The sequence below is a fragment of the Cyanistes caeruleus genome, chromosome 13, assembly GCF_971803275.1.
Source record: "Cyanistes caeruleus chromosome 13, bCyaCae1.hap1.1, whole genome shotgun sequence".
NCBI classification, from domain to species: domain Eukaryota; kingdom Metazoa; phylum Chordata; class Aves; order Passeriformes; family Paridae; genus Cyanistes; species Cyanistes caeruleus.
This window is the reverse complement of record NC_141713.1, coordinates 19,504,465-19,524,224: the sequence shown is the minus strand read 5'-3', so window position 1 is coordinate 19,524,224 and position 19,760 is coordinate 19,504,465. Positions and strand designations below refer to the sequence as shown.

At 46.3% G+C, this 19,760-nt stretch overlaps 1 protein-coding gene across 26 annotated transcripts in view; it reads right to left on the bottom strand.

The window, feature by feature from the left end:
* The window catches only part of MYO9A (myosin IXA), a 171,924-nt gene that overhangs the window by 15,207 nt on the left and 136,957 nt on the right, over positions 1-19,760 (bottom strand). For 8 of the 26 annotated variants that reach the window (XM_086848515.1, XM_086848518.1, XM_086848521.1 and 5 more), the window contains 10 exons: positions 17,070-17,213; positions 16,372-16,411; positions 15,331-15,453; positions 12,097-12,177; positions 11,091-11,201; positions 10,005-10,127; positions 9,373-9,522; positions 8,830-9,140; positions 6,281-7,906; positions 4,913-4,991 (listed from right to left, as the gene is read on the bottom strand). In XM_086848515.1, coding sequence (XP_086704641.1) covers positions 4,913-4,991; positions 6,281-7,906; positions 8,830-9,140; positions 9,373-9,522; positions 10,005-10,127; positions 11,091-11,201; positions 12,097-12,177; positions 15,331-15,453; positions 16,372-16,411; positions 17,070-17,213 — 2,788 coding nt within the window. Of the gene's footprint in view, positions 1-4,203; positions 4,417-4,912; positions 4,995-6,280; positions 7,907-8,829; positions 9,141-9,372; positions 9,523-10,004; positions 10,128-11,090; positions 11,202-12,096; positions 12,178-15,330; positions 15,454-16,371; positions 16,412-17,069; positions 17,214-19,760 lie in introns of all 26 variants that reach the window. The other 18 variants (XM_086848501.1, XM_086848505.1, XM_086848497.1 and 15 more) reach the window with 3 other exon arrangements.

Sequence of the window (19,760 nt, the reverse complement as noted above, 5' to 3'; positions counted from 1 at the left end):
CCAACTCTCCACCCAGTGTCCCATTAGCCACAATGAAGTGACTCCCCAAGGGAACCTTCAACCACCTGGATCTGTCCCAGCAGAAGTTCCTCCTCCAGCTCTTGCTGAGTACTTTACAGAAATAAAGACCCAAGTCTTTATGCCAAGGACACACCAAAAGGAACCCTTTAACAAAGAAATTTTTCAGCTTTAATATCTCCACCTTTGCCACCATTTAAAATGTCCTTGGATCATTTTTAAGGGTGGGATGAATTTGCAGTAATTCAACCTAACAGGATCCCATGAAGTAGCCCAGAAATGGACTTACCATATTTTTAAAATATCTAAATTTTTGTTCTATTTCCAATTGCAGCTGTGATTTGGGAGCTGGACTCCTGGAGGAGAAACTTTCAGCATGAGGAAAGTGAAGAATCAGTTGTATGAAAGGATTTGGGAGATGATGGTCAAATATCTCCTTGGAGTTTTCCTATCATCTCAATGTCTCAGCTGAATGCTCTATATTTTAAATAAATTATTTTAATTCTGTTAAAAATATTTAAATAAAATTCTATATCAAGTAGGCTACAGGAAGGTCACATGTGCCATATTTACACTTTTTCCATGTTTTATTCCCTTCCCCCCACCCTGGACTAACATCTCTTCCAGCCAGGAGATGGCAGCATGCAAGGCAAAATCATCACTGGGAACGTCAGGAACTGCTGAAACCATGAAAGAGACTTTGTTCCTTTCATTCTTACATCTAGGTGATGATCACATAGAAACTGTGGATGGATACTGGGAAAAAAGCCATTAAGAACTTAAAAAAGTTATCTCCATCCAGCCCAAACCTACTACTTGTTCTAAAAATTATCTGTTAAATATTTGCCCACACAATATGGTTTTGTTCTTGAATAATTTCAAGTAATTTTTGAGTTTCCAGCTTTAGTAAATAAAGACTAAAAGGCATTTTTGGCACAATATCCTTCTGTTTGAGGTTCTCTGCCAGGAAACTCTGAAGGGAAAGGATGGGAAACCTCCTCAGATGTCAAGATGAGCATCTGCACCAGAAAATCCCCTGCTAGGGAACACCACAAAGCATTGTGAAGGCAAATGGCAATAACTGGGGTCCTGAAGTTGTCTCCTGGATGAGGAAGGTACCCCAAGTATTCTTCCTCTGACAGAGTAACCTGTGTTTCCCATAAGGTAACTATGGCCAAGGGACTTATCCTAGCAGGCAGCTGTGTGCAGCTGTGTGCTGCATGGAAAAATTTCCTAAAGATCCCTCTGAATGTGTTAGGACAAGAGATCTTTCATTGCTCACTCTTCAGCTGTACTTGGGATCAGCTGGTAGAAGGTACTTGGACCCACGTTTGTCAATTCATGGCTTTAGTGTGGAGGGTGGAGCAAAGCAACTGGTTCATTATCCAGGTCCCACTCTCTAAGGATGTTTCCAGAGGGTATTTCTGGTGTGATTCCTCTAGGCAAGGCTTTCCATTTATGCAGCTGCTATAGGAAAGCTCTCCAGGCTTAGGTGCCAAACAAAAGTGGTGTTAACACGTGCTGACAGGAACAGCCAGGAGCTGTTCCTTCCACTTGTGTCTCACTTCAAGGTAGGTTAATCCTTGGCTATTCACCAGCCAAAAAACTTGAATCTTGGTCTTGTCAGGAAGCCCTTAATCCTTAAAGAACCTCAGAGTCAACTGTATCTGCAGCAGCCATTTCATGCAGTGGTGCCCCATGGGTTCCAGCTCTGGCTGCAGATGCTCTGGGTGTTTGATGCTCTGGGATACCCTGAACATGGGCCAGGAGCATTGGATTCCAGTGGGCCTCTACTCACCAGCTGGGGTACACGACCAGTGACTTGATGGCCAAGAAAAAAATGGGCAAAGCAGGCAGTGCAGCTGGTGACCCATCATGTGCTGGGCTCCATGGGGCTGCACGTGATCTCTCGTTCATGCAGCCAGCAGCCTCGGCTGCTGAGCAGGACATGGCAAGAGGCTGTTTTGGGAAGTCATAGCTGGAGGCAGGAGCTGTATGAAGGAGCTATTCACTGGCATGGGAACCAGCCTGCACATGGTGGCTGCCAGACACCTCCATGTGACTCTCACGAGACACAATCAAGTGTCTGCACAGACATCAACTTCTGTATCTTTGTGTTGGGACCCAAAACACCCTAAGAGGCACCATTCCAGCTTTATCACAGGCTGCTCTGCCATCTGCAACACCCAAATGAGCTCTGCTAATAAATACGAAATAAACAGTCCCTAAATTTTGCTATTTGTGATGATCCTGACCTCAAAAAAGCCCTAAGCCAAAGGGCTGGTCCCAAACCTGCAATACAAAATACAGATGGAAACACTGGACACATTGTCAGGACACACAGACGGAGGGCAGCGCGGAGCACACGGCATCAGGGGTAATGTTGCCCTAGAAAGCAGAACTTAAAACACCAGGGGTGAAAGTCCTGACCACCAGTTAGAACCAGTGCTGGAGAGCAGAGAAGAGGGACACAGCAGAGACAGGAGAGAGGTGACACCTACTGCTACTCGCATGCAGTGAGAGCTGTTAAACCAGGTGAGCAGAGTCCCAAGGAGCACTTCCAAGGAGTACAGCGACCCAGGATGCTCCCAAAGGTGGAGCTTGCCAAGCAGCAGCATGGCACTTTTCACAGCCCAGAGGGAATGATTCCTACAGCTACCATTCCCTCTGTAGGTGGGCAGCCTGCAGGAGCATAGCAAGGCACTCCAGGGGCCTTGGTTTGGTGATGAACAAGGTGGTGCTGGATTTGTGACTCAACAATCTTAGAGATCTTTTCCAACCTAAATGTTCCTATGATTCAATGTAAAAAAAGTACATTTTACTACATAAAATTCTCCCTTTCCCAATCCTCAAGCAAGGACTTGCATAGAGAAGCAGCCAGGTTATCTCAGTCCATAGAGATGTGTCTTTCAATCAGGTTTTGAGTATTCCTGTCTCAACCCCCAGCAAGTTTATCAAGAGCAGGCTTAAAAAAATTTATGGAATTTGTAAATATTTGCCCTCTTCCAGTGAGGAAATTATCCTGGGAAAAATTATCCTTTATAATAAGAGCTGCTAAAAGAGAAGTCATGAAAAGCCCTCCTTGGCCACCTGCTTTTCTTGGAAAAGGAGCTTTCAGGATCACAAGGGATGTTTTCTGAACCCACAGCAATGCTGTGGCACAAAATAAATATCTGGCTTTGGGTTTCATGCTTTTCTTTGGTTTTATACTCAGCTCCACATCTTGTACTGCAGCTGGAGGAGAGGAACATGGCAGCCCTACCCAGCACTCCACCCAAACTCTCACAGCACTACATGATTCCTGGTGTTTATTCATACTCCTACGGGGACATCTCCACCACCTCAGGAAAAAAAATATGAGCAGGTTGGAATCTGTTGGCCTCTTCCACTCCTGAAACCTCTCGGTTTGTGATTTTCCAAAAGCAGCTTATGTGGGTGGGAGATTAAGCCTGAGATGCAAAAGCTCCACTGTGCTGGCTCATGTCAGACCTGCTAAGGGATACTTGTCACTGTGCTTGGAAAAAAACACTTTAGGTTGGTTGTCTTTGTTTTAAACCCACTATTTTGCTCTCACTACATTTTTACTGCCCAGTTTCCATGGTTTTTCTTTCTCTGAGCTGTGGTCTGTCAGCATTCTGATAACTGACGATCAAATAATCATTGGATATTCTGGCTAAGGATAAAAAAATCAAAAGTAAAAGAAGGTGTAGGATTTATGTAATTTTGTTGTCTGTTGTTTTTTGGACAATATTTACTTTCATTTTCTTTACAGATGTATATAGATTTTTTTTAGGTCAAAAGTTTCCAAGGGGAGGATTGAGGTTAAAGCCCCCCAAAATAGGTAATTGTGCAGTACAAGTTGTAATGATCCAGGAAAACTATGGAAAGTGTGGTGGGTATCTAATCAACCCAGGAGCAAGAAATAGAGTTTGGATGGAGCTCTGAGCACCTTGGTCTAGTGGAAGGTGTCCCTGCCCATGGCAGGGATTTGGAATTGAGATTTGAAGTCCTTTCCAATCCAAACCATTCTGTGATTCTGCGATTCTGTGACTTTGCCTCAGTTTCTGCTGTGTTTTCCAAATTCACCCCTCTACAGCATCCTTGGGAGTGGGGAGAAGAAGCAGTGGAGGGGGGATGAGCGCAGCTAAGGTTAGCAAAGAAAGGCTCCCGCAGCTCCGCAATTACCATTTCGGAGTCACTGTAACAGGCCTGCCCCAGGCGGGCTGCGGGCACTGCCTCGGCGTGAGGAGGGTGCTCAGAGGAGAGAAGGAACTCAAAACTGCCATCGTAATCCTCTTCCTCCGTATCCCCCTCCCCATCAGCAAAAGTACCTCTAGTCAAGAAATCGGAGCGCGTCCGCGCCATGCGGGCTTTCTTTTTATGGCTCGGTCTGGGCACCTGCTTGACCAAAGGATAAAACAAAACAAAACGAAAAGAAGGGTTTTAAAGTAAAAAGGAGACTTTACCCGTGTAGCCTAAAGACGTCTCTGAGTGCCACTGCACCCCATGGAGGGGATGCAGTATTGTGTCTGGTGAAAACAGCAAAGGACCAGGAAGAACAAAAACTAAGACAAGACGGTGAAAATGGACAACCATGGGTGTTACTCAAACGGACATTAAACCAAACCAAGACAAGACAGCGTTGGACAGTGTTTGCCATCAGGATCATGGGATCCTTTTATCCAGAACTGTTACAAATTATTCCTACAGTCTTTTTACTTTAAAAGAAGGTGTGGAGGTTACTGTGCTGTCATATCCCCCCTCCCTACCCATGTCTAGCAGCCCTTGTGCTTCAGAGTTCACTTCTTTGAAGCTTTTTAGGGAAAACTGGTAAAATAAGTTATTTTCCTCCCCCTTTCCAACAGAAAGAAAAAATAAACAAGTCACAACTCACCTCGCCTCTGCCAGACCCCAGCATCTTAAACGGCTTCCGTGCTAGTTCACCCTTGGAAAGGCACTGATGATTTGCCTCTCTGCTGAAACACAACAGAACAGAGATCTTTCATCTTCTCCCAAAAGTCTTCCTACCACACTAGCCTAGCTCCTGGGAGCACACAGTCCAAGCAGTCAAGACTAAATTGCAAGTCAGAGGTCATGGGGTTTCGGAATTGCTTGGAATTCTTCAGGATTGGACTTAATACAAGACAAGAAGAGAAAACATTCTGCCTGTCAACTTTATACAGCAAGGTGGTTACTGATTGTACCTTTGTACTTTGGGTGACTATTCTGTTGCAGAGCAAAAATTAAAATTCTTAATGTCTTTTTCTTCCTGTTCCTTGTTCATGTTGTGCATGAACCAGGAAAATAAATTTCAAACAGAAATTTTCTGTTACAATGGCACAGAAACCACAAGACCACTACACTTGGAGGTACCTTGAGTTACCAGCAGTCATTCACTGGGAGCTGTTGCCTTGGAAAGGGTGCAGCAGGATTTAGGAGGGAGTGATTGAGATCCTTTTTGAGCTACGTGGCCAAAACCACCACAAAATTAGCAAAGCACCTTAAGCAACACAAGAGTGGGAGCAAATGTCCCAAGATCTTGCTGCCATCTCCAGACCCTGGAGCAGCAGCGAGGTTGAGCAACGCGATGGCACTGAGCAACTGCTAAGTCCATTACAGGTGTAATTAATTACATATGTGAATGGTACAGTCTCCAAAGAGCATTCACTCCCAAACTCACTCTGGAGAGCTGGTGTTTTCTCATCTGCAATGGTCAGAGTGTCCACATGGCTTTGCTGGATGTATTAATTATGTGGTAAACAAGGAAAATCCTGGATTTTTTTGCCTCATTGAGTCATTTCTATTCCAACTACCCAAAAATCCTAAGAATTTATTCACTGTGTTTTACCTTGAGAACTAAACCCCCGTTCATGTTGGGTAAATAAAAACAGTATTGAGCCTGTTTATTGACTCTCCTCACCTTCTAATGTCCATGATTATCTCCCCTGGATTATATAAAGTTGTAGGAGACTGAGAAATCATATTCCAGGTCTTTTTCCTTTCCCTCTGACCTCCACCTCCTCATTGCTAGAAGATCAAGAACCCTTTGTTTAACTATGGGGTTTGTGCAGACTCCAGAAACAACATTCTGGACCCTTTGTACAATAAGGTCCTTAGCACAACAAAGGGCCAATGGAGAAAGCCTATGGAGACAGCCTGAGGAGAAAGCCTATGGAGACAGCCTGAGGAGAAAGCCTAGGAGAAAGCCTAGGAGAAAGCCTAGGAGAAAGCCTAGGAGAAAGCCTGCCATCTCTTTACTCACTGGAGGCCGAAGGGATTGTCTTTTGGCGTGAAGAACATGGAGCTTGCCCTCATCTCCTCAGTGGCCTGGTTGGGCATCCGAGGTTGCCGGAGGCGCTCTGTCCTTGAGAAATGGCTGCCTGGGTGGTCCTTGGGGTCCAGAGCTGGTTTGGAATGGCAGTGGGGTTCCACACCTTCTCTTCGCTCCACAAACATGCTGACAGGTCGGTCTTTGGGGGCACTGTGGGCTGGAGAGCCTCCTCTGGTCCCAACAGTGAGACCCCTGATGTCCACTGCTGAGGTTGGAGCCACGCCTGGGGTGGGGCAGTGCTCCCCTCTGCTCTGGGGGTGTAGGATGAGGACTGACTGAGGCCGGCTGTCTGCTTTTTTGGCTGCTTTGAGGGAAGGCTCCTTCACTCTGCTCTGCTCTGTCCTCTGCAAAGCCTCTACCCTTCCTTGCTGCTCGAAGGCTTTGCGCTGTCTCTCCAGAATTTCCTTCTGCTGACGGATCTGCTCCATCATCTCCCTCTCATTTTGCAGCTGAAGCTGCTTTTGCCTTTCCTCCTTCTCCACGTTGAGCTTTTCCAGTCTTTTGATGACAGAATCTGGAGAAAGGGCCCGTGCTGCTGTCACTGTCCCACGCTCCTCTCTCTTGGAAGAGGGTTTCTCCTCTTCCTCTTCTTCTCCTAAGGCTTTGCCCTGGTCTGGCTCAGAGTCCTTCCCGACCTCGGAGAACATAACTGTCCTTTCCTCTCTTTCCACTGCTTTCTTCCTCAGGTTATTTTCCACCAGCTTCACCTTCACAATGTCTTGTGGTGGAACATAGAAAGTTGGGAGGTTGCTGGAAAGGAGGGCTTCTCTTGGGTGAACCTTTATAGCATCCTGGGGGTCACTGACCCCACGCTCCCTCCTGGTGAGGTTATCGGGCAGCGCCGTGTCTGCTGGGGTCTGTCTGCAGCCAGACAAATCGTTGTCCCCATCCGCTGCACAGAAAGGCTTCTCCTGCAGCTGAGCCTGGGGACTGCTGGGCAGGGAGTCCATGGAAAACGACTGTACATCATGCTTGTCTAAGCTTAAAGAAATGAGTTTACTATTTGAGGTATCTTCACTGCTTAACAACTCGAAGCTCCCTTGAGAGCTCTCACTCTCCGGGGTTCCCTGAGGGGAATGCAATGCCTCAGACACCAACTCGGTGGCCCAGCGCTGCTCTTCCGAAGGTGACAGCCCACCCGTGGAGCGGACCTTGAGCAGCTCCAAACTGAATTTCGCCTGTTCCAGTTCCCGCATCCTTCGGCTTTCCCTCTTTGCACGAACCACTTTTTTCTGGTTGAGATCCTCCAGTGACTTGGGCCTCTCTCTCACGATGATCTCCTCCTCGGTGTCCATCCCGCTCTGGCTGCTGGCTCTCTCGTGCCTTTTGTACAGGGAGGTATTCAGCGGGTCCACGTGATTCACCCGATTATTCTCCATCAGTGATTTACACTGTTCTACAGCTCTCACTCGCTCTTCAAATGAGCTGTCCTCCCACTTAGATGGGTCAGAGCCCTTAATTTCCAAAACATCTGCTTCCAGTCCATCCTCTTCTCTACCTGCCAGGCCATTCTCCAGCTGCATCTCTTTTAATTGCTGCTCTTTCAAAGCTCTAAACCTGGAAGAAAGCAGAAAACCAGGTTATTCAGCCCTGTGACCACTCAGGACCCTTCAAGGCACTGCACTAGTGCTGTCTCATCACCATCACAACCATCACATCACCACCACCAGCATCTCAAGTGATCCTCCTTGCACATCTGGTGCGAGACAAGGCAAGGCACGTTTGGTTTTAAACCTTCTCCTCCTCTGCCATCTCTGGTACCGAAGGGCTGCCCCAACGCACCTGAAAGCTCTCCTCATGCTGATGGCAGTGGGTCCAGCCGTCCCTGGTCTAACTCCTTCATAAGCTGTTGGAGCCAGAAAAGCTTAACCCATCACACCCCCTTGGCTTCTCCATCTTCGCCATCCTTCCTGGACTGCGGCTGGAACAGCTAGCAGGGACTTGTGCCCAGCACCAAGAGCTCTCTGCAGCTCCCAAATGTTCCAAGCGACGTTAAGGTGCTCCCCACCTTGCAGGCAGCAGCTCTGGAGAGTGAATCGTGACCTACCCCCCATCCAGAGAGCCAAGGCATGCTGGAAAGCCTGTGCCCTCCGCAGCGGCTGGCTCCGGTATCCCTTGTCCTTGTGAGCCAGCACAGCAAACACACTGGTGAGGCAATCTGAGTTAAAAATAGGCTACTTAAACTGGTGCTGCTGCCAAGGGGAAAAAAAACCCCTGCGATTATTTACAGCCTTGGCTTTGCACTGCCTACGTGCTCCAACCTGAAATAGGCTCTGCTTATTCCAAGAGCAGGACGTGCAGCTAAATTGTTAGAAAGTGTGGGCAAACAAAGGATCAGGGCAGGTGGGGAGAGGGTCATGGATGTGACAAGGGGACCCTGCCCTGTGTAAGTCACTGCAGTGCCTCGATTCACACCAACCACCTTCCTCCCCCTGTGAGCATCACCAAAACAAATCATCAAAAACATTCCTGGGTGTTACCTTTGCCGTGCCAGGTAGCCCCGGCAGGCTGCCTGCAGGCACACGGCTCTGCTCCTGCGGGCTGTGTACGCCTGCCGGCTGCGGTGTCCCCGCCAGGCTGCCTGGATACTGGTGGCCGCGGCGTGCCGGCGCCTGGCGTGCTCCCGCCAGCAGCTCTGGATGAGGTGGGCTGCAAACTGCATCTGCAGGAACCTCCGGCGCTCCACAAAACCTCGCCAGTGGCTCTGCAGGACGATAGCGGCTTTGCTGAGAACCAGAGGGTCTGGGGATGGTTTGCCTTTTTTTCGGCTCTGGTAGCTACGCCAAAATCTCTGCAAACACAACAGGGGATTCCTTGTAATGGGTGTTGTGTGAAGACGGGACAGCACCTGCCCTCATGCAACCTCTCCAGCTCCCCCCCATTCCCAAATTATTACGGCAATAGGAGTCAATCCTGACTGCCAAGCTCCTTCCTTGGACAGGAAGGACCTGGTTTTACCCAGGGGCTCTGTCTGTAGGATTTGGGGATGGTAATCTGCACTGGAATCCAGCACCAGCACCCACCTGTATGCTGATGGCCGCGTGCCGCAGGCTCAGGAACTGCCTCCTGCAGAGCAGGCTGCGGAACCAGCGCTGCAGCAGCATGATCCTCCGCAGCACCTCCTGATGCAGCAGGTCCTGCAGAAGCTGCCGCTCCCGCTCCTTCATGAAAACCTGGCCAAAACAACCCCAAAAACACTAGCATGGAAAGCTTCCCACACCACAAGTCAAATGATTTAATCCTCTTGGTTTCTGGGTGCTCCCAGGAAAGTTGAGGAGCTGATTTTTGTGAAGGCACCTCTAACAGGTTTCAGCAGTTTCACAATAGCCTGTGACTGTCTAAGCTCTAAATTACAGAGCTTTCCCCTCAGGGAAGGCGAAATGCGGACCATCATACCAAGTCTACACGCACACACAGATTTCCAGGATATGAGGTTTTTTAGGTTGCCTCATTACAATCAATAAAAAACCAATATTATTCCTTAATGTTTTATGTTAACAATATCAAAGGTTTCATTTAAATCATTGATTTTTGGTAGACAGAAGAAAAATAGTTTCATTAATTAAAACCATATATAGATATTAATTTATCAGACAGAAATACAAGCAAATGTTATATCTGTGTTTTAAATGCTGAGCTGAGGGTGGACATTTACCATTGTTCTTCCAACTTGGTAATTGTCTAGATTGAGTTTTATCTTCCTGAAGAAATCTTGGATATTGTGCTTAGATGGGCTGATCCCTTGTGGCAAAAGGACATGGAAATGGTTCACAAAATCCTGAGAAGGAAAAAAAAAGCAACACCAAGATTTGGTTAGTTGGGTCCTGCTGCTTCTTTCTCCCATAAATTACAGATTTGTTCCACTGGCCACATGAAACGGAACCTCTGGAATGAGCAGAAGGACAGATAACATTTTATGCACTGGGGAACACCCAGTTTCATCCAACATTTGTGGTTTGATGGAAAGACATCAAAGCAGGGACCCAGCAAGGTTCAGACATTTTTCAGCGTGGGAGGAGAGGTTCTGGAGGAGCCACAGGGTCATTCCGAGGAAAAAATGCTCCAAATCCCCAGCAAGGGCCACTATGGAACGCGGATACCAACATCTGCAAAACATCTCTGAGATGCTCCAGCCATTACTGCTGTAAGGATTCAAAGAGTAAAGGAGGTGCTAGAGGATAGATCCTCCCAAGCAAGGTTGGGATCCCTGCTCCTGGCACAAAAATATTTGAGTTTTTTTATTTTTCTAAACAGCTGCTGCGCAGAACATGATGTCTGCCCCAAAGCAGCTGCAGGCAGGAAAACTATCAGCACCAGCAAAGCATGAAAGGACCGACATGTACACAAAACCTGGCAAACATATGGAAAAGAAGAAAACAGGAAAAGCTGCCTAACTCCAGCAGTTCAGAGGATGCTGATCATCCTCCTGATGGGACACGGCCAACATGACACTGCTCTCAGTAATTCCAGATGCAGAAGAGAATGTGCAAATCAGACACTTTTTTCGAAAAGAGGGTCCACGTTGCAAAAAAATACTGATTTTGTTCAAGAATCATGGTGCAGGGGACTCACAGCCCTCCCTGAGGTGTAGATTGGCTCACAGGCAGAGAACAGCCTGTTACATCCACTGCCTTCCAAGAGCTAGAAATGAATTACCCTGATAAAAAATGAACCAGCAACACTCAGACAACTCTGTTAATGATGCTAAAGGTGATGGAAGACAAAGGCCATTGCACTCAACCTGGAAGGAGTATTTGCAGCTGTATCCTGACTGGCGAATGCGCACTGTCTCCAGCATCCCCGTGTAGCGCAGCTGCCGGAGCACCAGGCTGTCATTGAACCGCAGGGGCAGCTGGAAGGGGAAAAGCAGACCAAGGATGAGCAAATATTTCCTTTCACTGAAGCTTTTAAGTGTGTGGATGGGTAAAGGGTCCAGCAGATGTAGCACATGTGCATGACACGCTCATTGTCAGTGATGCTACCGGAGGGAGGGAATGTGGGTCCCCAGGAACTGAACTAATCCCACTGGGATTGAATCCTGTTTGCTTCTGAGTCTTTCAAACAGCTAACTAGAGAAATAAAGCCATAAAAAAAGATTTTTTGCATTTGAATTGAATAACGCCAAAGGGCACAGTTAATGGGTGAGATTTTGAGCAATTAAATAATCTCCAATGCAAAAAGCTTCAGTTTTAAAAGCTTCAGCTGGGTAAAACTGAAGGATTAATCCACAAAGCATCCCTACATTTTGAACTGAGGGTCCTTGGTCCATGACACAATTATGTAAAGTCAAATTTAAGAAATATGAATCAGTGTGATCAATGTAGTTTATTCTAAAAGTATCTGCTTTTACTTATGGAAACTTTATTTTAGGGAAGCTTTAGGGCTCAGACCCAGCACAAGTGAATTCATGGTTCTATAAATCTCTCTTATGGCTGGTCAGAACCTTCAAAGGAGTCAAATTAATTTTATTAAATTGAATTAATTAATTTAATTAAATTGATTAAAGCAAATATATTTTTCATATAAATTAAAATACTATGTTTGCATACATGTATTTCTACAAATATAAGAGCCAGTGCAGTTTATCAAGAGTGACACCCAAGTGATAAATCCATGCTTCCCCTTGCTCAAATCTTCTAAATCCAGCTCAATTCGAGGCTTTCTTTCCTATTTAACTCCCTGTAAAAATGGACAAAAGATTCCCAAGCTGATTTCCAGCAAGACTGCTCTCACAGGATGGCATTTACCTTCTCGGCGTTGGATCGGATGCACTTGACAAAATACGGCTCTGCTTGGCCAAGGGTCTCCATCAGTTTGTTGAGGGATGCCTGCAACAGAGAAGACACAGCGAAGGGGGAGGAGAATGAAATATATGAAAATCCAAATGTTTAAATCATAAACAAACATAAACTAGAATTAATTGTGAGCAAATGAGGCACATGGGAAATTATTAACCGAAAAGAGTGTTTTAGTAGAAGCAACTTGGCTGATTTTGTCTTTGTCCCCAACAAAGAAACCAAAGATAAATACAATGCTGGGCTGGATTTTCAGATCTCTGGCTCCCCTGGAGCCCAAATTCCCATCCCACTCTACACCACAAGCCTCTTCCTGCCATGAATGGGAGGTCCAAGACAAGAATTTACACCTGGCACCAAATAACCACTAATGTTCTTTAAACAAACCGAATTTTCCTTCCTCAAAAGTGACTCTAGGCAGGATTTACTTCTGATTTTTAATTGTCCAAACTACCGTTGGCTTAAAAATGAATTGTTCTTAATGGAAGTTTTGCCAAGGGAAAATTGGGAATTTACAATAATTTTTGAAGCCTGCAACCCTGAACACTTCAGAGGTTGTTTCTAGACAAGAACTTCAGTGCTGGCCTGCTCCTGACTGAAGGATCACTGAGAATTGAGAGATTTCCTGGTTCCATTTTTCTATTTCCCCTTTTTTACTCATCACCATTAAAGTCTCTCCCATAAAAATGAATTTACATTAGCATCACTCTACAGCCAGCTGCTCCAGCGGGATGTCATGCTGAGTTATCCCTTCACCTTGCAAACCTTTGACTTTTTGGGATGAATCAGCTCTTGGAATAAAACCAGGCTGAAAACCAGAGTGTGCCGAGTCCATCGGTGCTGGCCAGGCTCCTCAGCCATTTTTTTGCTGTATCCTATAAATACTTTGAGTATCTCTAATTGTTGAACACATTACAAACATGACATTGGTAAGGTGCTACAGCGTTCATAGAATTCACATTACTCCTGATTTTAATAGAGTCTAAAATTCAATCACGTAAAGGATGTCCTGTTATATTTACTATAAGAGTTATTAATCCTGGAATATGGGAGTTAATAAACTGGTGTGGTATTACAAAGAAGCATTTTGCCCACAGATAGCTCACAGGAAGCCTTTTTTCCCTTCTGATAATTTCAAAGACATCTTTATGGGAAGCCTTTCATGTTTAGAAAACTTTGTTCACAAGATTTCTTCCAGGATTTTGGAAGGAGCAAGGCATGGATCCAGGCACGTGTGACGCAGCTGTGTTATGTACATTAACTTCATGCAAATATTGCTGCTGCTGTCCCAGGGAGCAGCAGGAATACCATGACGTGGCAGACCTCTGCTGGCATGCTCCTGGTTTTCTTAAAATCTGAAATGACTCTTTTTTACACAAAAGAAGCCCATTGGGAGCTCTCGACCAGCAGTGACCCTGCAGCATCCTGAGGTGCTCAAGGGACACAACCCTTTTGCTGCAAGCCCAGCGAGCAGTGTGCTCCCAGTGCTGGAAATGGTGGAAATGGGATGTGCTGGACCCACAGGAGGGGGTTAGGGTTAGGGCATTTCCATTCCCCCATCCTGTGTGAGGCAGATGGTCCAGGCACCCTCTGCCATCTGGTGGTTGGGAGTGTGCAAAGGACACGTGAGGTCGCTGGATTAACCCTGTGCCCGTCTCCTTTGTCCCTCTGCCAGCAAAACTTTCCAGCCACCCACTTCTTTTCCACCTGTACTCAGCCTTTTAGGAACTGTTCCATCCCGGTCTCCAGGGCACCACCTGCACGTGGGTTCAAGGGGAGCTCTACAGTTCTGGTATAACCAAACCATAGTTCTCCATCCTGAAAGCCATCCTGGCACACACTCCGAGGCACTATTTCCCCTATAGATTATCCTAAGTATAGGGATAATGGAAATCCATAGGAGATGGAGCAGCTGCAAGCCTGGTGTTGAGGCATTAGCCACAAAGCAGTGTTTCATCACAAAAAAAAAACATGATAGGAAACATTTGTGTTTCCTGCCTGTGACCCAGTTCCGTGCACCGCAGTTTTATTAGTTTGCTCTTGGTTAAAAAAGCAATGCTGCTGCTTCATCCCTCAGAATGATTCTCTTTAACAAGTGCTCAAAGAAATTAGGAGTCTTTGATTTGAATGTGCTGTGAAAATATACAAAAAACATCCATTGTGCCTCCCAGAGCTTTTCAGAATTTTGTAGGGAGCATAAATAGGTCTTGGGAAGGCTTTTCTCTCCAAGACATCCCTGTTTCAAACACTCTGTGGGTATGAATTAAACTCTGCAGGAATGAATTTTGACCAGAATACCATTAGATTAGGCAAGGCTAAAGATATATATATATATATATATATATAAAATATACAGATGTGCATTATGCAAATTATATATACATGTGTATGTGTGCATATATTTTTAATTATTTAATCTTACCCACACCTATACACTGAGACTTTCTAAATATAAACCACATCTCCAAAAAAACCCCAAAGCAGTCAAAATTACAAGTCAAAACCAACCCAGGCTTGCTTAGAACCCAGATTCTAAGTGAAAAGCTGCCTTCTATTATCACCAGCTGCTCGTGCACATGTCTTGTAGCCGTTTCCAAGCTGTGATGCACATATAGAACAATCACATTTAGGCTGGAAAAGACCTTTAAGATCATTGAGTCCAACTGTGAGCCCAGCACTGCCAAGCCCTTGGAGAATTATTTTCCCTGCACCAAGCCCCGGGATTGCTGACTGGCACACCGCACTGACAACACGAGATCCTCCTCTGAATTCACCTGTTTGCCTGGAGATAATGCAGCAGGGTTCTGACCTTTTGTCTGACCTTTCTGCCCCTATTAGAAGTCCCATTCTGTCTCAGAACAGATTATGCTGCATGAGAGTAAAAAGACTGCAAAAACTGTGGTTTGGTGATTTTGCGGTTTCTGGATTTGGAGAAAAAGCTCCACAATATGAGGTACCAGAGAACAGGGATGCACCAACATCTCCCTCTGCAGCTCATCCTCATGTCCCACCTATGATCCCCATCCTCACTCTTATTTCTCTCCATTTGCACCCTTTAAATACTGCTGTGTCTCCCAGTTCCCTCAAGCCCTCAGTGGGATTCATGACCTAAATGCTGCAGGGGATGGGGCAGGACTGTGCCTAGAGCAGCTGGTTCCCCTCTCTCCATCAAAGCAAAGGGCTCACCTGGAACTGGGCGCTGATGCTGGGTGGTTTTTTCTTCTTATGGAGGTGGAGGAGAGATTTGGTAATGCGGTCGTGCAGCGTCAGGTTTGTGAGGTGCTTCAGGGACTTCACATCCAGCAAGTGCTGCGGAAAAAAGAGAGAATTCATAGAAAACCCAGATGTTACCATCACACCATCTGCTACATCCTTCCTTTACCCTCACAGGGAGATTAGTTGATGTAATCTCAACAGGGAACGCTGAGGGATGGCTTCCCTGTGAGGGTGGGCAGGCCCGGGCCCAGAGAAGCTGTGGCTGCCCCTGGATCCCTGGCAGTGCCCAAGGCCAGGCTGGATGGAGCTTGGATCACCCTGGGACAGTGGATGGTGTCCCTGCCCATGGCAGGGGGAAGAACTGAATGACCTTTAAGGTCCTTTCCAACACAAACCACTCCATGATTTTATGATTCTCCTCACTGTTAATGAGCAGTTCATTGATAAATTGCTTCGGTGTCTCTCCAGGTACGAGATGGACATAGAGAGGAGTAAAAAATGTATGGTACTTCCCTGGTGCTCTGTTCCTGACCATAGATGCAGCACCAGTGAGGACCACAAAAAGCATTGTTCTTTTAGGGACAGCAGATCTCCTGGTACCTCTAAAAATATAATAAATGTAGCCAAGACAGAGGGAAAGTAACAAGGTTGTTGTCTATCAGTATCTATGTTGTCTATCAGGAAGTGATCAGCTCTCCTGCATCACTTACTTGCTCATTTTAGTTTTGAGATTTGGTTATTAAATTTCACCAGCATGTATGTACTCCTCAGGAGGTAAAAGGAGCCAGAGCAGCTTCAAAGAGGATGTAAGTGCTCTTATCTCTCTTTCCCAGCAGAAATCAGGGCTGAAAACCTTTGGGTTTATATGAATTAAAGAGCCCTGAACAGAGCTGAGTTGACGGAAGTCTGGGTGTAGACACAATGGTCTTCTTCATATTCAGCAGCATCACATCACTGTGCTACAGCCTTAACCCACAGACCACAAGGGGGAAAAGGCTGCTTCTCACTCACCTTTGGGAGACTGGGTTTGGATTTGAAGTTCTTATTTCGCCTGGGGAGATAACAAACGGCTCAGATTAATCCACAGTGCAGTTGTGCAATGGAGGAGTTTATGAGACCAGCCCCTCCAAACCCCACTAGCAGCTGCTGCCCCTAGCTGGCACTGAAATGGGGCTGCCCCTGCAGATTGCAGACTGAGGGGAAATGGATCCAGGTCATGGGAATGGTTACATTGGAAGTGATGGCATGCTGGGAATTTGGGAAGAGCAAAGAAGCCAAGTCACAAAATGGCTGACCAGGCTCCTGCTTTCCAATCTCCATGTTCATTCCAGCCACCCTGGGATGCTCCCCGAACCATCTAAGAGGCTGCAGTGTGAATCATCAACATCACCTGCCCAGGTAATTTACAATGGAAACTTTGATATGATGTTAAAGGTGTGACTACATTACATGGCTGCTGTAACTCCAGACTGGTGTGACCAGCAGGTTTGTTCCTTCTCTTCCTTCCTTTGTCTGTCATTCTGAATGAATGAGACAAGTTAAATCAGACATGTCAAATGTACTGGGGTTGCTTTGACCCAACTGGGAAACACCTCCAAGTCTACTTGGTGCCCTGAGAGTTTTATCTCCTGGCTATTTACATTCCCCTAACTTCCCATGCTGCTCATTATGCTCCAGGAGCAAGCCCAGATCCCCTCCTGGGTACTGACATGAGGATGCCATGGGCCCTCTCCAGCAGTTTGCTGTTGGTCGCGTTGACGAATATCCCATCTTTGTCCAGGAAGGTGCCAGGGCTGGCAAGCCTGTTGTGCCTCATCCCCATCCGGCCATTCCAGCCAACTGCATAGGCATCCCTGAAACACCAGACAGCGTTAGGAAGAGATAAAAACACGGTTCTATGAAAAAAAGAGATCATAAAATAACCCACTGGTAGAAAATGAGCTGCTGCTTTTTTCTTTCCAGTTTTCATTCACTCCCATGGGATGAGTCCTTGGTGCCAGACAGCCATTGTTTACTAAAGCACCTCTCAAAGATCAAATATTCACAAAAGGAACAAATTATCAGCAGGACAATAACAGCTTCCAGCTCTCCCACACAGAAACCTTGAGTCTGCAGATATCTCTGGATACCTTTGGTGGTCTGAAGAACATGAGGCCATGATATCTGGTGCTGACTCTGTCTCCTCAAATTCACACAATCATCCCGTTAGGAAAAGAAAAAGCAAATCTAATTCGCAATAAACTCCTTATTTGCCACAAAGATGGATGTCAGCCCCAGATGGATGGATTGGTTGACCCAAAATCACTCTCTGGGACCTGATTACAGATCAGTCACTCAATTTGGCTCCTGCTGCCATGGAGCCTAACTGCTGTGGTCTCCAGAAATGCTCACCTGGCTTCAGAAGGGCTAAAGGGAAGGAGTAGAGGAAGCAAAATCCTGTCTTGGAGGGATGGAAACAGATACTTGACCAAATTACACATTAGGACAAGCAATTTCCAGAGATAAGGAGCCTTCCAGTGGTGTCTGGGGGACATGAAGCCCGTTATGGACAGCACCCAAACAAAATACTTTTGTCTTGGTGTGTTTTTAGTGGTTTGTTGGGGATTTTTAAATTCTAATTTTTTTTATCAGTCTTGTAGAAATCATCATACAAAATAAAAGCAATCTAAGGAAGGATGTGGGGCCTGGAATGCCCACCCCTGCCCGCCCCCAAGTTATCTCAGACAGGAGGAAAAGGAACAGGAGGAGACTCCAGGCTGTACCAGGTCATGAGGATGCTGAAGGACACGGTGCTTTAAACGCGGCCTCAGGCGCCAGCTACTTCTGAGGTCTGACAACAAAGCAGTCCTTTGATTTGGAGGAAAGGCAAATCTCAAGTGCCACATGGAAATTAAAAAATAAAGGATGTAAAGCTGTATGTTCAGCCAGCTCAAAGCCTGGAGCCAGATCCTCAGAGCAACGGCACCTCACTGCCTCATCTGAGCACTTCCCAAATTCCTTGCTGATCCTATTAAATCACATTTTGACATGGACCACTATTATAAGGAAGGATTGATCACAGCAAAGAAAAACCCCTGGCTAAGTGCTCCAGGACCTGCTTTCTTAAGCATTCCATTCATGGATTGTAAGAGAGAAGTTTGAATATCCAAGTGATCTCTCCTGTTCACCTTTTTTCTCTTTACATCCATCCACCAAAACCCTCCTGTTGGCAGGTGGGGAAAAAAAACACACCAGTTGATGGGAACCACTAAAGCTCAACAGCCACCTTTGGGATGTACAATACCATTAATCCTGGCCAACCTCTCTGGAAAACCCTAGAAATTCCCATGTGGTTTTGAACAACCCAAGAGATAAAATGACAGCTCTGATGGTTGTGGATGCTTTAGGATGGATATGTTCACATGCCAACAGATGCAGGCTTTTGGTACTTCAGGGTCAATCACCTCACTGAGCCCAGCCAGCTGTTTCCAGACCAACACTTGCTCAGACACCCCTGCACATGAAAGTGTCTCTGGCGAGCACAAACCAGCAGGATCCCAACCAGCCCAAGTGGTTTTGGTTAGGCATGGCCTGGCGTTCATTTCTCAGCAGCTGGGGAAGGCATTTGGAACATCTGCTGAAGCCTGGTTTCCCACCCAGCATGTGCAAACCACCTGTCCACTTTTTTCTGAGATCAGAAGAGAGCACTTGGCTTCCTAAAGCCTCCACAGTGACTTCCTGAGTGATGTCATGCCTCAAAATTGCTTTTAGAAACAGGCCTTGAGCTATCCTGTAGGATGGATGCATGACAAGACTTATCAGCAACCACATGATCATGAGATGGCTTTGAAAGCAATTCCTGTTTAATTTGGAGCCGTAATTGCTTGCCAGTTGATCTGCTGGGAAGCTGCTAAAGCAAATCTCTCTTCCAGATGTGTTACCTGCACTCCTGTGCTCACCTCCTCCTGCTCAACAAGTGCCATTTACCTGAAATACCAATATTCATCATGTGGGACATGACTCTCCAGACCAAGAGCAGCTACAATGAAAGGGATCAAAATCACCTGCCTACTCTGAAAGCCCAGCTGGACCTTGGAAATCTTCTGAGACATCTGGTACTTCCAAAAGGATGGGGAAAAGGAGACATTTGGGAATCCATTACTGAAGATGCCCAAGGGAAGTGAAGATCATGGACCACGCTACTGAGGCACCACAGGAGGAGGAACACAGGAGTTAGGATTATTCCAAAAGCCCATTTTCTGCAAATAAAGGCTCAGATTAAGGCTGCTGATAGGACACAGCTGTTGACGATGAGGAAGGAAAACACAGTTCCTCAATTCTGGCTGTTTAGGCTGACTTGTCTGCTGTGCTGGCATGGGTTAAGTCACATAAGCAGAGCTGACCACATGCTGAACTCCACA